Below are 14,821 nucleotides of genomic sequence, written 5' to 3'. Positions count from 1 at the left end.
GCAGAACATAATTTATTAATTCATATTTTCTAATTAGCGATCTCCTAATGCCAATTGTGGTGTAAATTCCTATGTGAGACCCCTTCACTTAGTCTTCTGCTTGCCCTATTAAACATTCAGAAACTTACCTCTCTTCCTGAACATGCTCAGGGATTTGTAGTGAAGACTATGTTCCTCCCATCCCCCAGAACCTTAACCAAAATGCATTACAGGACAGTCAAGACAGATACTCAGCCTTCCTTCCAGACACAAGCTAATATGCTTAAAAGAACCTTAAAAATAGCACATATATTGTCCATATTACTTCTCATCCAGAATATTCAGCATATGAAAATCCTAACTGAGAAGCTCTGAGGGTGAAGTGGTGAACATGGGTAGCTGGAAGATTGGAAAGCAGTGGTGGACCATAAAGGTTGGAAAGTGTAAAGGAAAACATAAAGGTTCTGCAAATAAGTCTGTGGTGAAGTAAAAGATCCAGAATCAATTTCACAGGACTTGAGCTGGGTGATAGGTTACAGGCAAATGTGAGCACGGGTTGGTGCTCTAAGGAAACTAGAAGTGACAAAACAGACAGGAGATGAAGAGGAAGTAGAGAGAGGACTATGATGGAGGATTGTGGACTGTGGGAAAGAAATTTAGGATTACAGTCTACAGACTAATCTTCCTTTAAAAAGTCTGTAATATGGCCTACTCATAGTAACTGCTTGTGCAGATCTCTAGGAAAAGGTACATTTTACCTATTTTACCTTTTTGTTGTTGATTTATTTGGAACAGAGATGCATAATCTTTAGTTCATATCAAACAGATTTGCATGGGGACACTTGAGGATACCTTGGTTTTCCTGTCCTCTTATGAAAGAAAACAAGATCTGTCCAAGTTACAAGTGTTCCTATTGCAGGATGGGTGTGAGTCTGATTCTGAGCTGGGAGCAACATGCATCATACTGAAGTTGCAGACACATTTTTTTAAAGGTGGTGGGAGGTGTGTGAGAGAGCTTTAATAAAGAACACACCAAAGAATGTAGTGCAAACTGTATGTTCCACAGTAAACCAAATAGATGTTTTTAAACCATAGAAAATATTTACAAATGGTGGATGTTTCCACTGTTTTTTTGTTTGCTTTGAAAAAGAAGAAAAAAACAATCCTATGCAAAAATACTACATTTAAAGACTGTTATTCAGATGACAAGAAAGTATTCTGAGAAGTTCAAAATTTAAGTTTAACTGTGCTACATTAGTTTGACATCATTCGATGACTTTTGTGCTTGAAGATTTGGGGGGTTGTTTGGCAGAGAGTCTTTTTTCTTCTATATGGTGTAGTTATACAAATAGAAAATGTTGAGTATTCAATATGACTATATAGCCATCTGTATGAAAATATACTCCTTGTAGGATTTTAACATTTAGGCTGTGTATAAGGGAAAGCCGGTTAATTAATCTATTCTAAATTAGTTTGCTATTCATGACTTCAAAAGAGAAGAGGGGGTTTGCAGGGGTCTTCTGCTAGTTCGGACTAGCCTCTTTATGCACGTGTCTTTGTTATAGGTTTTTGCATTTTGTTATATGTTTTTGTATTCTAGCAGCAAAAATGCAGATACTGAGAGAACTAAAGAAATACATATATTGAAAGTACAACTTGGCTTGTAAAATTTCAAGTTAAGATTTTATATGAAAGTGACACGTAGAATATACTGTGAGACTCATCAAACCAGTGAGACTGAAGAGTTAAGAAACACATGTTTTATTTCCGCAGGTTACAGAAAAAAAGCAAGAGTTAGAGAAGTGCTTGAAATTGTCCCGGAAGCTACGAAAAGAAATTAATGCTCTGACAGAATGGCTTGCAGTGACAGATGCAGAATTGACAAAGAGATCATCTGTGCAGGGGATGCCTAGCAATTTGGATGCTGAAATTGCCTGGGGCAAGGTAACGTTGCAACACACAGTGTACCTTTATATATCTCAGTTTATGCATATTAAAGAAAGCTCAATAAAGAGAATAAAAATTCTAGCATTTTAATTAGTAGAACTTTGTAACTGTTAAGACATTATCTTGCAATAACATTAATGCTTAAAAAGTTTTATTTGTATTTTGTATATGTATGTATATGTACTATGTATATATATGCTCCTATATAATTTCATAATTTCAAAACAAGACAACAAAAAACTGTAAACATTATTGTTTATTTGTGCACCAACAAAAACAAAAACAAAACAAAACAAAACAAAAAAAAACACTTCAGCTTTGCTTAATAGGAAAAATTCTTTAACCATCTTACTAGTTTCATCATACTGTATAGGTATGGTCCTGAATAATGTGCAGGCAACTTTATAAATTCTTTAAAAGGCTGTAGTGGTTTCAGGCACTGGTGTACAATTGACTTCTAGTTTCCTGTATATTTTTGAATATGTGTGGTTTTTTGTTTTGTTTTAACTGCCCCTTTCAAGCTCTCACTAACCCTTTGATAAGATGCCTTCAGCCTTGGAAAACACTGATAATTTATGAAACAATCTAGAAGAAAACAAAACAAACAAAACAAAAAACACCTACAAGTCTTTTGTGAGATATGGAGTCTTTTTTTTTGTCATCAGTCCTTAAGAATGACAGTGTTTTAAAAGTAATGTCCAAGCATATGTAAAGATCAGGTTTTACAGTTACTTCTTTGACTATTACTCCTTTGACTTTGGAACAAAACCTATGGGGTATCCCTAAGATACCTCATTCCTGCATGATATTTTCTTATTTTCGCTTGCTGCCTTCACATATTACACAGTTCCTCTCATCAGTTTTGATTAATATTGTGATCTTATCACACATAATATGTCAGATGTTATATTAGATGATGATGGAGGTTTTTCATGCCTCCACACTAACCTGTTAGTTAGTCCATGACTCATTCCATTTACCTGGTAAAGAAAGTAAAAACAATTTTTCGTGTTGCTAAACTACACAGTACATTTCTACCAAGATAGAAATATAAACTGTGTGTTCCTATGTGCTTTTCCAGGAAAGTTAATTCAGACATGTACAGCTTCACAGCAGGTTAAATAGAAAGATTTGTCTTTTATATCATTTAATTGTTAGATGTGAACCTTAATGCTTCAAGAAATAGCATAATTAGAACTTAAAGTCTGATGATTAGCACAGTTACACAGTGGGAAGTCCTTGTTATGTCGCACTTTTGCTATGACAAGTACAACATATTTTTACCTTATAACAATCAAAAAAAGTTAACAAAAGCTAATTAAAATGAGAATTGTTAACATGAAAAATATATTGAGTAGGTGAACTGCTCTACTTACTACTCTTAATGCTACAGTATTATGAATTTTCGTGAGGAAATGATACATAAAGGGTTGCAAAAAAACCCTGGTAACAACCAAATTTTGGCTTCAACTCCAGTGCAAACCCTAATATAAGACTGACCTCATGTAGTACCTCAGCTTCAGTAGTGCTTCAGTTAAGCTGGTCACTAAAATAAGAATAAACTACTTCAAATGAAAACGTCTGCCTCTTCTTGAACTATGTATTTACTGCATGTATTCATAATTCCTGTATCAGGATTGATTCTCCTTATGAAGTCCAAGCCAATATTCACATAAATAAGAGCACACTTTTAATTTTGAACAATCCAACAAATAGTGTCAGTGGCAGATCTTATCATTCCAAATATAATATGTGCAGATATTATGTGATATGATTATATTTTTTCCCAAAATAATCTGCTCCCACTAAAAGGCAGGAAATGTTTCATGTCACCTTGGACACTTTAAAATCACTGTGAGGACTTCACAAGTAAGTACACCACTGATAATTCTATGTTGATTTCAATGTGGCATGGTAAAAAAAAAAAAAAAAAGTACATCAATAATTCAGTCCCCAGAAGCAGCTCTACACAGTATCTGTTTAATGTCACAGCTTTGGTCTTTGTACTTCCTGAATAAGTAGGCTGCTGAAGACAGTAACCAATCTAATGAAATGCACCAGGAGATGAATTAGGCCCAGCAGATTGCCATTGTTTGGAATGTATGCAGAAAAACTAACATGGAAAATGTGGGGGGAGAACTCAGCTGTGTGAATGAACTGAAAATTGGATGTGTGCAGCAGTCAATCTAACTAAGCAGAGAGATGATAATCTTTTTTCCTTACAGAACAAGGAAACAGTTATATTTATTAATGCATTTATTTCTAATCCCTTTTCAATACCCAAGAGTTTTTAAAACTGAATGGAACTCAGGGGAGTTCAAAGATAATATAGAGGTTAGAAGAACAAAATCATCCATGAGAACATTGTCTTGAAGTTATAAACACCTAAAAGTAAAAAGGAGTGTCCAAGTGGAGCAGGAAATGACATTAATGAAAAGCAACAATCTTTATATGAAGGGCAATGTGTTATTTGTGCACGTCTAGATTTTTTCTAAGGACAGAACAAAAACTTGTTGGCTGTTACGTGAAATGAGATGAGCAATATACCAAAGAGTGTGAGTTGTGTCTTTTTGCACAGTAGAGACAAGTTAAATCTTTCCACTTGAATTAATTTCTGTTATAATTGATAAGAAAAATGACATATGAGTAGAAAAATAGTCATTAAATATTCTATATTAAAAATTCATTTATAATTAGAAGACTGAGCTAGAGAACATATTTATCATGGAAGACGTTAATCATTGTGGGGTTTATTTGTCTTTTAATCAGGAGCGGGCCTGATAAGATTAGATTGCCAGGAAACCATATTCTCCAAAAGGAAAAGGCAGGTGGTATTATCAGGAAAAATTCTCTTTCACTCCCTACTATCAGCAGTATAATTAATGTACTAGAAGTAGTACTTTAATGCTATATTTCAGGTAGAGAGTATAATACTAGTGAGTATAAAGTTAGCTTGAAGTACTCAGAATTATATTAGCTAATATATTTAACAACATATTTCCTGTCAATAAAATCAGTGAAGTAAAATGACCTGAAAATTGTACCGATTCATAGTCAGTGGCCAGAATGTAATAAAAAATAAAAGATGTGCTGTGAATAAACAAATAAATGTTTATAATCAGCTATTGAAGGCCATAATGTCAGTTTCTGATTAATTCTGTAATCCCACCATTTCTTTAAGAGACATTTGAATTATTAACATTACTTTTGAGTAATTCACAATACACAGGTTTTGTGGAGGCATATGTAACTTTTCTGCTCCTTTTCTGCTCTCCTTTGTGGATGTTGAATTTTTAAATCTACACATCTAAATTACAAAAAAAAAAAAGAAAAAAAAAAAGCATCATCCTTGTGACTTAGCTACAATTCTGGTTTGCCTGGGAAAAAAAAAAAAAAAAAAAAAAAGCAGTTTAATTTGTTACAAAGCTGTCTTACTGTTATGAACTACTGCTCAGAAATCCTCTGAGCTATAGGTCCAATGCTATCTGTTATATCAGAATGAATAAAATGTAAGAATGTAAGTAGATTGTCACTGGATGAAGAAGGTCAAATTTAAAAAATAAAAATGTTATCAAAGAAAGTATTATGTATGTTATTTAGAAGATCTGGAAAAAAAAAATAATAATTGTTAGTTCACTTGGGATGCAATGCATTATATCCTACAGGGAAGGTCCTAGCTGATAGTGCAGTGTGGAATTCCTGCTGTCTTTACAACCCTGCTAGTTTTTCAGTTGAGTTCAGTGGGTCCAGGATTTCATACGTAAGAACTCTGAATAATTAAGATTTGAAGTAATCGGAAGATGTTTTTTTCACTTTGATGTTGTGTCGATGTGTTTCTTTTTTTTTTTAAGGTGGGAAAAGTGTTGTTGCTTACTTATGTCATTGGTTATTTGTTACTCTACTTTCTAATAATACACAGGAGTGCTAATTTTCCCATTACCCAGAGGTGCACCTAGTCTTTGGTTTATTTTATTTCTTTATTGTGAAAGGAACAGTGCCTGGGATGAGACAAAGTTCCATTACCTCAGACCTTTTTCTAAGAGATCACAAAGCATACACCCAGCTTTTGGATGGAAGCTTTATTTAACAGACATTTAATTATCTGATCCTGCTGTTTGTATGTCTAGTTAGGCTTAATATTGATGTGTATAGCCCAAAACAGATCTGAATTTTTGTATATGTAAATATAAAGGAAATAACAACCCGTAGTAAATGTGCTTCAGAGATTCTTTTCCAAATGGCAAAGAATTGTTCAGATAAGGTGATAAAACTGATTAGAAATTTCTATCCCTAGTTGAAGGTAAAGTATTATTATTGTTATTAATAATAATAATCAAAACCATCATATTTTTAATCCATTGTGAAACCAAGGACATTGTACTGGAAAATGGCAGGTTGTTTTTCCTTCATTCTGATGTGAATCTGTTGAAAAAAATCTCAGTTTTAGGTTATATAATTTTGTAGTTTACGGTTTGTTAATAATCTGAACCATTTCTCGGTTCTGCTATTGCTCTGTATTTGAGCAAATTGGTAGAATGTGAGAAATTTCTCACTTACTTGAAATGCAAAATCTTTTCTGTGAAATAAAATTACAAAATTAAATCATTAATTCTGTGAAGCATAGGACACGAGAAGTTGTTTTAAATGTAACATATGCCAAGTAATTTGGATATACTATTAAGATGCTATTGTACCTAAGAGAGCAATTTCTGTAGCGTCTTTATTGCAAACTGAAAACTATACTTTCCCCAGCAACACATCATTAACAAAATCATGCTGATGTGTGACGGTGAGGGGTGTGATAGCATAAAGGGATAAAGTAATTCTACATTGACGGTTCTACAGGTTCTACCATTGATTCTAAGATGGAAGAATTGTGACTGCAGTTCGTTTAGAAGTGGTTCTTCTTTTAGTGTGTTAAGTTACCTAAGATAAATCATTGCCTCTGGAGACCAGTCTTCTTTTTCTCTCAACTTTGGTTTGTATTCAGTTTGGACCACTTCATTTCCAGTTGGAGTTTTATTTCATAAACAGAGATCACATATAGCTGCATCATTGCAGTCAGGTGACTAGGAGCTCAGAGAAATTTTTCTCTAGATACAGGTTATATCTGATACTATGTATAAGGACTTTGTCCCTCTTTCTGAGTATTCAAAGAGATTGTCATGCTCTGCAGCACGCCATCAGTGCTTAGTATTAAATTCCTGCCTTTTTAGATATTGTCTAAATATGATTGTCTTTACTTCTTTTGTTGGACCTTTGCATGTTGTAACACGTATTAAGACATGAATGATGAGTAAATTGTGTGACCTTACATATCAGTTAAATCTGTTGTAAGATTTGTGTTGTAAGATCTGTGTAAGGAGGTGCTATGAAATATATGAGGTCATATGATCTTGTAGCACTGCATGTATACTTTAGTCATTCATGACTGGAGGGTCTATGGATCTTATTGGGTCTTATTTTAATATTTTAGTTCACTTAATGAAATGCCAGGTAAGTGGAATGAAAAGATGCATTTCTACAGCTAGGAAACGAGAAACCTATCAGCACAGGAGAACATGGTTTCTGCTGAAAAAAAGATTGCACTGACAAATATTAAAGGAATATTAAAATATTTCATAAGACTAGTTTCAGTGAAGTTCCGAGAGTCTTGAGATGTTATCATAATGCTTTGTTATTGTCCCATTTATTATGTAAGCTATGTCATTTTATTAAATGCAAACTAAATATCTCAAGATAAATACTGTAAAATATAGATACTTAAAAAAAAAAAAAGTATTAAAACTGTATTTTGAAAAATGGAATGAAAGCTAATTCACAATTTTTAAGATGAAGCTATTACTAAAAATTATTATGAGAATGTGAAGAACACTTACAATTTTATCAGAGTTAAAACAATTTACTTTTTACTTACCCTTCACAGAACATTTCCCCTAGTTATAGGAAGCAAAAGAGTATTTTTTAGTATGAGCTTACAGGTTGTCTGATCTTCTTGGTGTGGAGAATTTTTAATTTTCTGAATTTTTACTGTTTTATTCTGCTTACTATAGGCAACACGGAAGGAGATTGAGAAACGCCAAGGCAATCTTAAGAGCATTGGTGATTTAGGAGAAAATTTGAAGACAGTGATGAAAGGAAAAGAAAGTCTAGTGGAAGATAAACTCAGTCTCCTTAACAGTAATTGGATAGCAGTAACTTCACGTACTGAGGAATGGTTCAACCTGTTACTGGTAAGAAAAATGCGTTTGTGCCCACATGGGTGATATTGGCACTTGGTTGTAAGTGTTCATCCTCATATGATTGCTTTTTCTGGTGCCATAGAATATGCTTATCTAATACACTGATACAAAGACAATCAGGTTTTTGTTTTGTTTTTTTTTTTAGTACGTTGCATATATTTAAGATCAGACTCTTTACAGAGAGAGGGAGAGCTCTGTGAAGTCTTGTTTGTTAGCACTTCCCATTCTTGTCTTCTTGAGTGGTTCCTGGACTGTTTTTCTTTTTTTTTTTTCCTGATGAATAAAATATGTTTTTTTGTTTGTTTGCTTGTTTTTACCAATGACCTTGAATATGAATAGAATAAAAGAAGTATTGAAATCAGTTAAATTAAGTCTTGGTATTGATACCAACAGCTATGGCTGTGTTTGGTGACATTAACATTTCTGTTTGCAGCAATAGTACAGTTTGGAAGTAAGTCTCCACTTGCATGTTGTTTTGGTCCACAGAGTAGATGTGGTGTGGTTGAACTGGATTAATTTCAGAGGCAAGTGAATGAGAAGCCCTGCTTAACATATATCTAAGGTGTTCAAAATCAATGATTTAGTCCTTCAGGACTCCATGAGCTTCCTTTGGGCATTTTTTTTTTTTTTTTTTTTTTGTGCATATTTTGGTGGGAATATGTTAAGGGGACCAGATTAAGCCTTTTCCAAACTAAATCCCTAAACCACATTTAATACAGGCTCAGGAGCCCCAACTGCTTAGAACTACTGGTAGTCATAAAACTGAATGCTTCCTTTAAAGTGATTCTGTCATGAACAGATGATAGCTTGAACCCTTAAACGAAGAAGGTTTTCCAAAGAATTCTTTGGAAAATTTATGCTGTTCCTATTTCTGACAGAATGAGAATGTAGTTTCAACCCAGAGAAACAGAAGTGGTTATAGGAATACAGTAGCCTTTATCAAGACTTGGCTTTTCAGAGCTTGATGTCTTAGAGCTTCACTGGAGACCAAGTGGATCTGAAAATGCTTCTGTGATGGATATGTAGCATCACTGCGAGGCTTCTTTGTCTGTAGGCAGCATATAAGTGCAAGCATCTGCTGATGTCTGCTCTATCTGGAAGACTTAAGAATTTGATTCAGTGTGATGTAGGAGCTCAGCTTCAATGTAGAACTGATTATAAGAAACATATAATTGAGTTTATAGACTGGTATAGATATGTATCAATTTCTCTCTCTTCTCTGAAATCTTTTGTTAATATTTACTAGAACCCAGGATTAAAAAAAAAAAAAAAATGTATAGGAGAAGGAGTTAGTCTTTTACAGATGTTAGAACAGTGTAAAATACATATATGTACATGTGGTGGCCAAATGACAGTGATAGCAAAATCTTTGATCTCAATTATGTGGTAAACATGTACTGCACAGGGATATAGTTCATCTGTAATTTTGAGTTGGATATGCATAGAACTCATTCTAGTGTGTTCACCAAAAAAGACAAAAGGTTTTCAAGTTTAAATATATATATATATTTATATATATCAGAATATATACTGATACTACAATAGTGCAAATAATACAATAGCTTTTTAAAAAGTAGCGTTGGAAAGCAGGGAAGTTCATTGAAATGTAAGTAAAAGGTTTATATACAAAGTAAACTTTCTTGATTGTGATTTTGCAAGTGCATCTTTGTTTCAAACTTAGTTTCAGTCAACTTTAGTGGCTCTCAGGAAAGAGTTCTCTACCTGTTTTTGTGGAAATTTCTTTTAACCTTCAGTAGGCCTGGCTATAAGCTTCCTGTTCCTCTCAGCAGTCGCACTGAGCTGCAGATGCCTGTTTTTTGCTGTGACTGTATCACCATCCTGCTTGTCTCTTTGGAAGCTTCTGTCTCTCCTTGAATGTCTTTTCAAGGAAATAATACATATAAAGTGAGAGCAAACACATAAAATAGATTCTGTCCTTCACAAAACAAGTGGCTATTATATAAAATAATCATAGTTTTATAATATATGCATGTTTGCCACAGTCGGCACACTTATGACTATTATTTCAGTTCTGATTACTTTTTTTGTATGCAGTATTTACCTTCTTCACATACAGGAATATCAAAAGCTCATGGAGGCTTTTGATCAGAAAGTAGCTAATGTCACGACTTGGATGTATCGTGCTGAAATACTGTTGGATGAATCTGATAAGCAAAAGCCCCAGCAAAAAGAGGAAATTCTTAAGGTAAAAAAAAAAAAATGTGATTTTCTGGAAAACATTAATTTTATTCTAAAAAGAATTATGTCAGAACTAGCATAGTTTGAAAGGTATCACAAATTGATTAACATTCTTTTCTCTGTGATAAAGCTGCCCTCTGGCAGCATGTAGATTTTTAATAAACTTGCACCACATATCAAAAGATAAATCCCTGCAGAAATAAAACTGGATATGTTATTATGTCTTGGGGACTTCATGGTGCATAGAACAGCATCTTATTAAACCTATGTTTGCTGAAAGATACTTCTTCTGCAGAGCCCTTTTTTCTGTGTATTCATTTTTAGTTTGTTTTTTTTTTTTTTTTCTCCTGTGATTCTTTTCTGGTATCTATGGTATCTGCATTTGATATCTCTGTCATATGACTGTTATAATCCTCTAAATGCTGCTTGCATTGATGCCCATCCAACAACACAAACAATAATATCATATGGTGAACAAGCTGTGTAACAATGGGTTAGTGTATTGATCAGGAGATTTTATTTGGTCTGTTGCATCATTTGAACAACTGACGAAAAATTGACTTGTAAGGTAACTGTGACTGTTAAAATATCTTATTTAAAACAACTTCTTTGTTAAACAACTTCAAGTTGTGATCTATATGGATTTTTTTTGCTTCCAAAATCAGTGTGAAATTTTACCTTCTCTTGAACTCCGTGGTCATTACATATTATCTAAGAAAAAGTTTGAAAATCAAAATCAGAATTGTATTGCTGGCGCTAACATAATGATACCATTTACTAAAGAAAATCTTTACAAATTCCAAGGCAGTCATAGTTTCCAACCAGCACTTATGCAGAGCATAAATCAATGGCTCATTGATCTCAGAAGGATTACAGAACAGATGTTAGTAGCAGGTTGAACAATTTTGCCACCTCAAGGTACAAAGCACAGTTATTTTTGCCATCAATGCAGGTATATACTTGTATTGCACAAAGGCATTTCACAGTGAAACTCTCAGTGAAACTATCTACTAGTAGTATGATATGGCTGCCCATACTGATCAACTGTTGAAATTATTATTGCAGAAGAAGTATTGTTTTTTGGTTTTTGTTTTTTTTTCCTAATTTGTGATAGATTTATAGAAAAAAAAAAAGAAAAAAAAATACTGATGTTTATCCTGTCATTTTTCCCTACCTCCAGTATGAGCATGAACAGTATTGAGAACAACAACTATTACATTGAGTTCTATAATGTGTGAGTTACAAACAGAATCACAAAATGGTTTTGGTTGGAAGGGACCTTAAAGATCACCAGTTTCCAACCCCCCCTTGCCCCCAGCTCCCACCAGACCAGGTTGTCTAAAGCACCATCCAACCTGACCTGGAAGACTTTCATGGAGGGGGCATCCACAGCTTCTCTGCACAACCTGTTCCAGTGTCTTTACACAATTAGCAGCTCTTCTTACCTTTAGGGACATAAAATAATTGAGTGTACCCTCAGATATGCTGAGGATTGTATTATGGCAGATAAGAACCTGTCTAGAAATAATGTTCACCATTATTTTCCATTCGAAGATCTTCAAACAGATATGTAGATACATTCCTGCTATAAATTTGAAGGGATGTATGTGAGAATGTTATCTAATGTATTTATACTGTATTTGCACGCTCATGCATAATTATCTGAATTTGCTTTGTGGTTTTGCTCCCTATTCCTTTGCACACTCTCTCTCTCTCTCTTTCTCTCTCTTTGCATTTATTACTAACTTCAAGCCCTGTCTCTTGCTCACGGACTGTAGCGCTTAAAGGCTGAGCTGAATGATATGCATCCAAAGGTGGACTCTGTGCGTGACCAGGCAGTAGACTTGATGACAAACCGTGGAGATCACTGCAGGAAAGTAATAGAGCCTAAACTATCAGAGCTCAACCAGCGATTTGCGGCTCTATCACAAAGAATTAAGAGTGGAAAGGTAGGAAGACTTGCTTCAATATGGAGATGCATACAAAATGGTATCTATATAAGGTGTGCAGCTAAGACTACTTACGGGGCTTCAGTTTCTCCAAAAGCTAAGCTTTTAAAGGAAAAAATGAAAAACCTAGGAATGGACTTTTTTTTTTTAAATGTCGAAGTTGTCTTGTTTGTTTGTTCATTTGCTTGTTTGAGTGTGTTTGTTTTGTATTGAGGGACTTTTTCCATTATTACACAATCAGAACTGTTCACTGATTTTATATTAACATGTAATAATGGTTACCTCACTAACTTACAAAAATGAGTGTCATCTAGGAATTAATAAGATTCTTAATCTTTTCAAAGTTGTACGAGTAGCCTGTTTTATGTACATTCATTTTGAGCAGCTAATTTTCATTAAATGCACAATTGAATTTTTTTTTTCTGTGAGGCTGTCTCACCAAGATTTTATCTATAAATGTGTTTGTGTGTGTGTGTGTGTGTGTGTGTGTGGATGTATGCATATGCAAGCACCAACTATACTTCAGCCGGTTGGTCACCTCTACGATTGGTTTGAGTACTTTACTGAACCTGAATTGAGTAAGCATTAGGGCATTTTTAGCCAAGTTGTTATTCTGATACGGAATGAGGGAGGACATAAACTACCTCCTTTCTCCATTGTTTATGTTACCTTTATTGCGGAGAGCTATTTGGCAGATTAAAGGAGGCAGGTTGATACATAGGATAGTGAGAGTGCATGGATCCTCATCTTAAGTATTTGCTTGGCTAGTGTAATAGCACTGGAAATCAATGCACCAAAAGATCACTGGCAGAGCAGGAAATAAGCCTTAAAAAAGCATAAGCAAGGAGACAGTTTTCATCTGCTACTTTGGGCTTGCATAGGGCTCAATGGCCTGTGTAACCAGCACATTCTTTGTGCATATTTGAGTTGATTTAGGTTTCCTTTGTGGAACAGAAAAGAGTATTTTCTATTAAAAAGCTTAATGAAAGAAATTGTTAAGTAATGTTAGTTATGTCAATGTTTGCTTGAAAACTTTAAAGTCAAGGGTACAGTTTGGGTTTTCTTTTCTTCAAAATGTTACAGAGTTGTACACTAGCAAACTGTAAAACTGAATAGTGGCATCATTACATTAACAAGTCATATTAATCTTAAATGCAAGGATTGCACAAAGGAGGATGTGTGAATACATCAGACCACTTTTTATAATCTCTGTTTGAGAAGTAGCATATGCCTTACTTTGATATTAGATACTGTTTTCTTAAAAAATATTCATTCTTGAAAATCAAGTTTTGTCTCATAACACATACAGAAAAATAAACAGCTAGATTGTTTATATCTGAGGTACTTTTGGCTGAGGTGAAAAGATTCTTTGTTTCATAATACGAGCAAGTTCTAACAATCGTCTGACAGTATTTTTTCGTTTTTGCTAGCTAACTGGATTATTTCTAAATGTTTTGCTCTTCGGGGTAGCAAGTAGCTTCTATGATTGAGAACAGAGTTACTGTCAGTGCTTGTTTTGACCAATCCAGTGTTTCTTTTTTAGATTTTATTGAATGGCAATAAGCAACCCATCTTTTTCAAAAGGCACACTACCTTTTCTTCACTGTTTTAACATAGATTCTAAGGTTCATAGATTCTAGTCTACGTGGATTCTACCCTTCACATAGACTATTGTGGGGGGTAGGCACTGGCCAGCAACTGAGCACCCACACAGCAGCTTGCTCAGTCCTCACTTCCTCAGCAGGACAGGATAACAATAGGAAAACTGAAAGAAAGGAAGAAGTAAAACTTACAGGTTGAGACAATTTAATAGATTAAAAGAGGGAAAAGAGCATGTGACACAAAGGTGATCACTCGCCTCCCCCACACAGACTGGCACAGCTAGTCTCTGATCAATGGCTACCTTGGAAGTTGTACCCCACTTCTTCTTCATCTCTCTTGTGATTTTTTTTTTTTTTTTTTTTTTTGCTGAGCATGACATTATATGATATGGAATATCCCTTTGTTCAAATCAAGTCAGCTGTCCCAGCTGTCCCCCCTCCCAGCTTCTTTTCCAATCCTCAGCCTCCTTATCTGAGAGTGGGAACAGAAAAATGCTGTGCAAGCACTGTTTAGCAATAGCCAAAACACGAGTGTGTTAATCAAAAGTGGTCTAGCAGCAAGTACAAAACACAGCGTTATATGGGCTGCTATGATGGAAGTTAACTCCTTCCCAGACAGACACAGTACAAGTGCATTTGAAAATGTACTATATATAATTGCTTCTGTAATATTAACTTGTTTATGTAGTACAAATGTTCACTGGATTCTGCATGGGGAAAGTAATATTCTTTTGTATTAGTAAAGCAATGCTAATTGCTTGACTAACTGACAACTACTTTTAGTTGTCATCTTTACTTTGAATGTCTGAAATCACTGCTAATGTTATTACATAGAAATTCCTAGATTTTTATAACTTTTTCTTTGTCCACTTTGGGAGAAAACTATGTCTGGAAGTAGGTGAAT

The 14,821-nt window shown here is 34.4% G+C and overlaps 1 protein-coding gene across 16 annotated transcripts in view; it reads left to right on the top strand.

Moving 5' to 3' along the window:
• Window positions 1-14,821, top strand: part of DMD (dystrophin) — a 1,236,775-nt gene that overhangs the window by 558,432 nt on the left and 663,522 nt on the right. For 13 of the 16 annotated variants that reach the window (XM_072027522.1, XM_072027514.1, XM_038175527.2 and 10 more), the window contains 4 exons: window positions 1,753-1,923; window positions 7,980-8,159; window positions 10,246-10,374; window positions 12,146-12,316. In XM_072027522.1, the coding sequence (XP_071883623.1) occupies window positions 1,753-1,923; window positions 7,980-8,159; window positions 10,246-10,374; window positions 12,146-12,316 (651 nt within the window). Of the gene's footprint in view, window positions 1-1,752; window positions 1,924-7,979; window positions 8,160-10,245; window positions 10,375-12,119; window positions 12,317-14,821 lie in introns of those variants that run through there. The other 3 variants (XM_072027529.1, XM_072027534.1, XM_072027545.1) reach the window with 2 other exon arrangements.

The sequence above is a fragment of the Anas platyrhynchos genome, chromosome 1 (assembly GCF_047663525.1).
Source record: "Anas platyrhynchos isolate ZD024472 breed Pekin duck chromosome 1, IASCAAS_PekinDuck_T2T, whole genome shotgun sequence".
Lineage (NCBI taxonomy): Eukaryota > Metazoa > Chordata > Aves > Anseriformes > Anatidae > Anas > Anas platyrhynchos.
Note: the sequence above shows the minus strand (reverse complement) of the source record. Positions and strands in the feature narration are given on the sequence as shown.